General features: G+C 51.0%; 1 protein-coding gene across 1 annotated transcript in view; it reads left to right on the plus strand.

Annotated features, from left to right (window-relative positions):
- NSF (N-ethylmaleimide sensitive factor, vesicle fusing ATPase) overlaps positions 1-9206 on the plus strand; it is a 63269-nt gene that overhangs the window by 36378 nt on the left and 17685 nt on the right. The window contains exons 10-14 of the mRNA XM_027902766.1: positions 769-934; positions 1396-1470; positions 3254-3441; positions 6549-6644; positions 7200-7356. Of these exons, the coding sequence (XP_027758567.1) occupies positions 769-934; positions 1396-1470; positions 3254-3441; positions 6549-6644; positions 7200-7356 (682 nt within the window). The remainder of the gene's footprint in view (positions 1-768; positions 935-1395; positions 1471-3253; positions 3442-6548; positions 6645-7199; positions 7357-9206) is intronic.

Raw genomic sequence — 9206 nt, forward strand, 5'->3', positions numbered from 1 at the left:
TGAGCAATCTCCTGCGTGGTTGTTGCAGTATCTGAGGGCTCTTTCCCTTTGCAATAACACACCTGTTAAAATCCCTGGGTATTGGCCGCAGGGGATGGGGCTGATGACAGGCTGGGAGATTAGAAAGGTCTCCCAAAGGTTGGGGCTGTAATGAGCGTGTCTGGGGCACCTTGCCAGGGCCAGCACATTCACCCCCTGTTGACACGGGCTGCCCTGGCCACAGAGGATGTTTTACAGGTGGAATTTGAAGGGAAGAGGCTTCATAACACGGTCACAAAAAGTATCCTGTTCTCCTACCAGCTGCAACCGCCTCACCTCTGGGTGAACCTGGAAACGGCAGGGACTGACTGGGCTCCCTAAAAATACCGAGAGCAAAGCTGCTCTGGCAAGCTGTGTATTTACCAGCTTCAGCCCAGCCTGGTGCAGCCCTCCCTCCTCAGACATGCCTTGTTCTCCAGCTCTCTCAGAGGGTTTCCCCAGCCACTGAGTGCTGGGGCCTTTCATTTTCCAGCTTTGGGCTTGGCTTTGCTCGTCCAGTCTAGTGCCCCTCCTTGAAACTGTGAACTCCTGAGCTCGGGCAAAGCCCTCCAGCCAGGCTGGGTTGGAGGTGGGCAGGGTGGGAGGGGGTGGGGCACACCCACAGGTGCCGTGGGGTGCTGAGCACACGGGGAGGTGCCCGCGTTGTTCCCGCGCGGCCGGGCCTGCCGGGAGCTCCGTGGTGACGCTCGGCGTGAGTGGGGACGCTCCTGACACACCTGTCCCCCCCAGCTGGGAGCCAACAGCGGGGTGCACATCATCATCTTCGACGAGATCGACGCCATCTGCAAGCAGAGGGGCAGCATGGCCGGCAGCACCGGGGTGCACGACACGGTGGTGAACCAGCTGCTGTCCAAGATCGATGGCGTGGAGCAGCTCAACAACATCCTGGTCATCGGTAGGACCGCCCTCCCTCCGTGCTGGGGGCTGCTGCAACGCCCCTGGGGTTCTCCTCCTTGCAGCTGAGTTACCACTGCTGGTGTTGGGCTGGTCCAAAGGGGGTGGCTGCTGTTTGAGCAGCGGGTTTGGAGGGCTGTGACATCGTGTTGCTGCTTTCAGCAGTCCCTCCTGTAGCTTTTCAAAAGGAGTGTTTCATAGTCCCAGAACACCTGCAAGGGCTGATGCACCCTGATGTGCTGGCCTGTGAAGGAGTGGGGCTGGGTAATCCCAGGGACAGGGAGGTACAGCCACCAGCATGGGTGTGATCCCTGACTCTCCCTCAGGGCATGGCTTTCCCAGCACTCACTTCTGTCTGTTTTCTTGAGGCTCTTGGAGGTACCTCTGTGGGCTGTACCAGGGGTTGGAGACCCATTTATTAAGCTCACATAACACTTGTTTTGTTTGTGACTCTGAATTTAGGAATGACCAACAGACCTGACCTGATTGATGAGGCTCTGCTGAGGCCAGGGAGGCTGGAGGTGAAGATGGAGATCGGTAAGGACGCTGCAGATCCAATTCCTAAACCCCCTGTACCTACAGTAGGTACAAATTGCAAATACAGATTGTAATGGGAGCAGCTGACCAGGATGGCTCAGGTGCTGAACCTCACACAGTTCCCGCCAGAGTATTTTGGACCATTTTGGACTTTCCTGCTGGTAAACCTGACATCAGTTTCTGTCCAGCAGAACGGGCAGGCCTGGGTAGATTCAGGACCCTGAATCTCTTGTGTGAATGAAAGGAGCCAAGTCACGGCACCAGCTCATTCCTGGGAGGAAGTTGTGGAGCTGTTGAACTGGCAGGGCAGGCAGGAACAGTGTGTGAGCAGCTCTGGGCTTGAGGAAGTGCAGTGAAGTGACAGCGGTGGCTTTCACTGCAGGAACTGCAGATTTATCCAGCACTTGCTGTGGCTTCTGGAATCAGCAGGTCTGGGTTTCCAGCAGAACTAGAAGTGGGCCAAGAGCTCTGTTTGCCATTTCATCTGGGGACTGGAAAGGAGCTGTGTGACCTTTGTAACTGTGCACATCTGCCTCAGGCTGGTGCAGATTAAACTGGGGAATATCTGGTGATGTGGGCTTTGTTAAGAAATGAAGCCCATGAAAAAAAGCCTCTGAGTTTGCATTTGAGGTCAGAGTTTGGTCACTGAAGATCGTGGTGAAGTCTAAAGGGGGACTGGCCTTGGGGGCTCAGTGCTGAGGTGACAATTCAGCGCAGACAGTTTGAGGAGAGAACAGCCTGGGACTGTTGAAAAGCTCAAAGATTCTGTTTTGCAGTGAAAAACTCAGATTGGTCAAAATCTGTGTTTAAGGTGGAGATTGAAAATGGAGTGTCAGATGTGGAGTTTGGAATAGCTCCTGAAACATTTGCACAGACACACAGATGTCCCAGAATCCTGTCTGTGTTCTGAGCTGGTGTAAAAACACTCAACCTGTAGCGAGCGAAAAACCAGAACAGGCAAAGAAGTCACGAGTATTAACGTGTTTTGCTTCTTTTCAATGGCAGAAAATCAGATGAAAATGTCCATATAACCCTAAAACCCCTATGGTGTCATGCCAGAGTGGCAGGTGAAATTGGAACTGTCAGTCTCCTCCTTACAAACAAGTAAATGCCCCACAGTTCTTAGGGAGTGCAGGGCAGGTGGGTTGTTCTGCAGGTGCAGTACCTGCATCTTGGGTTGACAAAAGTGAATTAAGTCAATAAACTCCAGGGACTGAGCCAGGCACCCCTGGAATAAATGGCCAGGTGACAAGGACTGAACAGTGCTGGGGACTGTGCACATTTTAAGATGTCTTTTCACATCCCCTCAGCACAAAGTAATCGGTGCAGGTATCAGGTCCTTGGAGCAAAGGCTGGGAAGGAAGGATGGAAGGTGAGCTGAGAAGAGGGGGGCTTTGCCAGCATGATGTGCCAGGCTGGTTATGATCTCATTTCAGAAAAGGTTTCTCTGTACCTTCCATTATCTGTGTTTCAGAAGGGACTTGCTAAGGTGCAAACTGGGGAATGATCAGCTGAAGAAAAGGAGCATTTTATAGGAACAATATGGAGCAGGTGAAGAGGGAAATCAAGGCCCTGCATTGTAGGAGAGCAGACTTTCAGTTGATTCAGTAACTACTGGATGGGATTCCCTGGGAAAGGACACTCAGGGATAAAGGAACAGAACAGACCTTCCGAGAGCCTGCAGGGACAGGGAAGGAGCAGTGACTTGTGCTGGTTGGATGGGATATTGGGAAGGAATTGTTGCTGTGCTGAGGGGTTGGGGTGTGCTGTGTTACCATGCCAGGTCTGCCAGACGAGAAGGGCCGGTTCCAGATCCTCCACATCCACACGGTGAGGATGAGGGAGCACCAGCTGCTGGCTGAGGACGTGGACATTGCAGAGCTGGCAGTGGAGACCAAGAACTTCAGTGGTGCTGAGCTGGAAGGTTTGGTTCGAGCTGCTCAGTCCACGGCCATGAACAGACACATCAAGGTCAGTCCTGTCATCTCTGTCTGGGGAAAAAAAGAGGGAGAATAGTTACACTTGGAATCTTGAATGTTCAGTAAAATCAGCTCTTGGTCAGTAAAAACCTGCTCAGCCTTGACTGTGAGGAAAGCAAATCACACCTTGATTGAGGTGAGTGAGGAATCATCCGGTGGTTAGACATTTGTATCTCCTGAGAGTGCTCTTTCTGCAGGAAAAAGGACTCTTCCTGTTAATTATTCTTGTGTAACCATAGTACTTAAACTCTTATTAGTTGTTTCCTATAGCAAAACCCCACAAATGGGTCCTGACATCTCCGTGTGCCCCAGGAGATGAAGTTCATGTGGGCACCACCTTTTGCCTGTGCTTTTCTGTGGTTCAGAATTACCTCTTCCCTCTGCTGCCCTTGAGAGGCTCCTGCACAGCTCAGTGGGCTGGAAGGGGGTGGTTTGTAAGGGTGTCTTGGGAAAAACTGGAAGCCTTGAGCTCAGTTTATGGCTTGGACCCAGGAGGGGAGGTGGGAATGGGAACAGCCTGTGCAGCTCAGTGTGCTCACAAATAACACACTGTGAGTGGAGAGGGGGCAAAGGGAGGGTCCAAACTCAGGGCTGGTTTGTGGGCACAGAGACCAAGGTCAGCTCTGGGGACCTGCAGGGGCATTTGGGGTGGTGTGAGTGCACAGGGTGCCAGGGAATTCAGCAGGGAATTCCCACAGTGGAGGCAGTGATGGGAGCTGACCTGGGGTTACCTGGGTTGAGTTCTTGGAGTCAGGATGGTCTGGGACTCCCAGCTCAGTCCTTGGCAGTGAAAATAGCAAGTGCAATGTTAGCATTTACTAGGAGAGGTAAACAGAGCAGAGGTGGGGCTGTGATTGTGTCATAGATAAAATCCTGGTGCTCCTGGATCTGTGCAGTCCTGGGACACCCACCTTGAGGAGGTTGTGGTGGACCCAGAGTGTGGGATGGCAACAGGAGGGTTTTCACTGGAGAAATTAGATTAAACTGGGATTTGTTAACCTGAAAAGAAGTGTGCTGAAGGGTTATGAGAAGTGTGTGAAGCCACGAGTGTGCTGGGATCAGGGAATGGGAAAGAGTGTTTGCTGCTCCTGCTGCAGGAGCTCAGGACAGCAGGGCAGTTGTGCTCTGTGGGAAGTGTCTCAGCTGGGGAAGGAATTCCTTGCTCCAGGGATGCTGAAGTGCTGATCAGATTCAGAGGGGGTTGGACAAAGTCTTTTATTGCAAGGAAGTGCTCCCATGATGATCACCCCAGTGCCCACTGAGGTGTGTAACATTCCCAGCTCCCTCTCTTCTCAAGGAACATTTCCCAGCCTTCCCAATTCCCTCTGACTGGTCAGTGTGTCCTTAACTGGGAGGGGGCTGAGAATGCAGATGCAAAGCAGCAGTGGGTGGTGTTGAAAGGTGAGGTGGTGAGGGAGGAGGCTGAGGCACAGCCCCTGCTCCTGGGGGGCAGCTCCTGCAGGGAAGAGCCCTGGACATCAATCCCACAGCACTGGGCTCTTCTTCAGGAAAAACCTGCTCAGTCTGGAATGTGAGGAGAGCAAATCACACCTTGACTGAAGTGAGTGAGGAATTGTTTGGTGGTGAGACATTTCTATCTCCTGGGAGTGCTCTTTCTGCAGGGAAAAGGACTCTTTCTGCTAATTATTCTTGTATAACCATAGCACTTGCAAAGTTATTAATTGCTTCCTGTAGCAAAAAACCACAAACATCAACACTTTCTCATCTTCTTGTGTTTTGCCTCAAAAAAAAAAAAAAAAAAAAGTCAGCAGTTCTGGAGGGATTTTCATCCCTTTGCAGGCAAACCATTTTCCTTAAATAATTAATTTTGCTTGTAGTTGATGCCTTCTCTGTGCCTGAGTTTTGGGTGAGTCTGGGGACTGTTGTTGTTCTGATGCATTCCCTGTTGTGCCAGGATGTCGTGGGGGAGAAGGGAAGATGGCCTTGTGCAAATGGAAGAGAGCAGTCCCCTCCTTTGGGTCGGGTTGGGATTGACATCCCAGTCATCCGTGGATTTGTATTCCACAGGGGAAGCAGCCACGCTTTGTTTTGCTTTTCAAACGCTTTGACATAGTATTTTGGGATAATATTAGTTATTCTGAAGATGTTTTCAGCCAGTTGATGCACTAAGGTACTTTATTCTCTCCTACATGCACTGAAAATTTAAAATATACATCATAGGCCTGACCCAGTTTTCAGAAGCACCTGTGAGAGACAAATGGAAAATGAAGGGGCATTTGATCAGGGTCTTCTGAATCATTTAAACCCTTCTGATTATCTCTCAAAGTGTGAAAAATTAAAGCACAGAACTCCTGGAAGGCTGGGGAGGGTAAGAGCTCCCCTGGGTTTAAACAACTTGAGGAACGACATCAGCCTTTGGAGTGATCTCCCCTGGAAAGTGGTGGATTCTCCAGCATTGCAGACTTTGGAGATTGAGCTGGGCCATCTTGTCCTGACTGTGCTTCTGCCAAGATGATCCTCGAGGTCCTTTCCAGCCTGGAATTCTGTGGATGGATCAGTGTAATTCCTGAGTGCTGCCCAAAGCCCTTTGCAGTCCTGGCTCCTGGGACTCCCCAGCTGGAGTCCTTCCCTGGGTTTCAGTGGAGCATTCCTGCTAATTTCCTTCCAGGGAAAACTCAAAGTTTGAGGGCATTCAACCCTGCCCTGACACACAACACGATTACAGGTCCCAGGCAAAGCAGAATTAAGGATTGCCACGGGAGGGAAATGATTATCAGTGTCAGATCCTGAAGGATCTCCACAGTCAGTCACTGCTCAGCTGGCTGATCACTCCCTACTCGTTTGACAGGAGAAAGGAGCATCCAGTTTTCTTGATCTAAAACCTTCCCAGGAAAATAAGAACAGAGTAAACCAGAGCAAGGCCCCTCCTGCTGTGCACCCCAGTGCCCAGCAGTGACCTGGGGGCTCCGTGGGGTGGCTGTGGCTGTGGGAGCTGAGCTGGGAGCTGAGCTCTGCTCCGGTCTGTCCAGCACAGGCCCCTGCAGGAACATTTGTCACAGGAGCATCAGTGCAGGGAGGGTGATGAGGGCTCTGTGTGCTGCTGCTGCTGCACCTCGAGGCCTTCTCTTGCCTTTTTAGGCCAGCAATAAAGTGGAAGTGGACATGGAGAAGGCCGAGAGCCTCCGTGTGACCAGGGGAGACTTCTTTGCGTCCCTGGAGAACGACATCAAACCGGTGAGTGGGGATGTGGGGCTCCTGGGACAGCCCCCCAGGGTGGGGGGGAGCAGATTCCTGCTGGGATCACACAGGCAGCGGTGCCCCAGGAGGGGTGACAGTGGGGAGCCTCTGGGGCTCTGTCTGTGCCTGTTGCTGCTGGAGAGTCAGGAAAAATAAAAGAACAGATAAAGAACGACTCAGGATTTCTTCTCCTTGCCATATGTGCTCTCTCCCCTTTAGGCCTCTTTCAGTTCCTGGGTGACAGCTTTAACATGGGCTGCAGGAAGAGGCTTAAGCTTCATTTTTGAGGATTGTCTTCACACGATGTGAAGTCAGAACCCACTGGCAACTTGCACTGGCCAGAGCTGGTTGTGAGGGTGTGTGAAAAGAAGTTTCTAAACATGCCTGATCTGCACCCCTGTCCAGCTGGAATGCTGGGGTGAGACAGTCTGATGGTCTCACTTCAGCATTTCCAGGCCCTTGGCCCCGGTCATTTTGGTGACACTTCAATAGTTTTGTGGGCTTTCTGACGAGGCACTTTTTGGTAAAATAAATGTCCCTGCTTTTACCCAGGCCTTTGGGACCAACCAGGAGGACTATGCCAGCTACATCATGAACGGCATCATCAAGTGGGGGGACCCCGTGACGAGGGTGTTGGACGATGGGGAGCTGCTGGTGCAGCAGACCAAGAACAGCGACCGTACCCCGCTGGTCAGCGTGCTGCTGGAAGGTACCCAGGGACACCCAGGGACACCCAGGGGACACCCAGGGGACACCCAGGGCACTGCTCACACTGCTCCTGCCACCTGCACCCCCCGCTGCCTGTTCCATCCTGCCCCTGCACGTGTAGGCAGCACGTGGGGGGAGAAATGGAGCTGAGCTCTTCTGGTGTGCTGGGGGGAAATTGCTTCGGGTGGAAACACTGGCTGCTGAGCTGGAGGGAGTTGGGGTCAGAGGGTGGGCTTGATCTCAGATCTCATTCCAGCCTGCTTGATTCTGTGAGAAATCCTGTGTTTGGAACAAAGGAGAAGAAATGTACCCAGTTAATAACCAAAATATACCCGTTAATAACCAAAATGTACCAGTTAATACCCAAAATGTACCAGTTAATACCCAAAGTGTACCAGTTAATACCCAAAATGCACCAGTTAATACCCAAAACGTACCAGTTAATAACCAAACTGTACCAATTAATAACCAAAATCCACCAGTTAATACCAAAATGTACCGGTGAATAACCAAAATGTACCAGTTAATACCCAAAATGTACCAGTTAATATAAAAATGTGCCAGTTAATACCCAAAATGTACCAGTTAATACTCAAAATGTGCCAGTTAATACCCAAAATGCACCAGTTAATACCAAAATGTAGCAGTTAATACCCTGCACGTGGCTGTTTTACAGTGAAGGTGTCTCTGGCTGAGTCAGTTGTCTCAGTTCCCTTTGAAGTCACTGGAGAGCTCATCAGTGTAATTAGCTGAGTTCCAGCAGCTGAGGTGTCTCTGTCAGCCAGAGGTGCATTTCCCTTTATCCAGACTGGTACTGACTGTGCAGAGTTCCCAGGCACTGGAAACAGGTGCTGCAGTAGAATTTGGAGTTTAGCTCTTCCCTCTTCATTTTCCTGAAAGGTGGATGGCCACTGTTGCTTGGTGGTTCTGTAGCTTTGGAGTTAACCCTGAGCAGAGCCCCTGGATGACTGTGTGTGTCTGTGACCACCACATGTCCTGTGTGCAGTTCCTTCTGGCCCCCCAAATCAATCTGTGTTGGGTGCATGGATCCAGATGTCTTTGGTCTCTGAATTATCCCGGTGTGAGTTCAGGCCAAAGCCCAATTGCTTTGTCACTGTTTCCCTGGTGTTCCTGCTGCTGACCTGTTTGCCACAGTACCAGCAGAAATCAGCTTTAGAGGGGACATAAACACAGTTCAAGAAGTTTCTCCAAAACACAAAATCACTGATTGTGGTGCAGTGGCCAGTCCTGCAAAATATGTATTGTCCTCTTTTGGATTCATGGCAAATCAGTCTGCATGTGCTGAAATGGTTCTATTAATTGGAGGACTGGATTGGATTGGACTGGATTGGATTGGATTGGACTGGATTGGACTGGGTTGGATTGGACTGGATTGGACTGGATTGGGTTGGATTGGATTGGATTGGACTGGATTGGACTGGATTGGATTGGACTGGACTGGATTGGACTGGATTGGACTGGATTGGACTGGATTGGATTGGGTTGGATTGGATTGGACTGGATTGGACCGGATTGGACTGGATTGGGTTGGACTGGATTGGATTGGGTTGGATTGGACTGGACTGGATTGGGTTGGATTGGACTGGGTTGGATTGGGTTGGACTGGATTGGACTGGATTGGGTTGGATTGGACTGGATTGGACTGGATTGGGTTGGACTGGATTGGACTGGATTGGGTTGGATTGGATTGGACTGGACTGGATTGGGTTGGATTGGATTGGACTGGATTGGACTGGATTGGATTGGACTGGATTGGGTTGGACTGGATTGGATTGGACTGGATTGGGTTGGACTGGATTGGACTGGACTGGATTGGGTTGGATTGGATTG

Source organism: Empidonax traillii, unplaced genomic scaffold, assembly GCF_003031625.1.
Source record: "Empidonax traillii isolate 1590-97213 ecotype Southwest subspecies unplaced genomic scaffold, ASM303162v1 scaffold909:size282043, whole genome shotgun sequence".
NCBI classification, from domain to species: domain Eukaryota; kingdom Metazoa; phylum Chordata; class Aves; order Passeriformes; family Tyrannidae; genus Empidonax; species Empidonax traillii.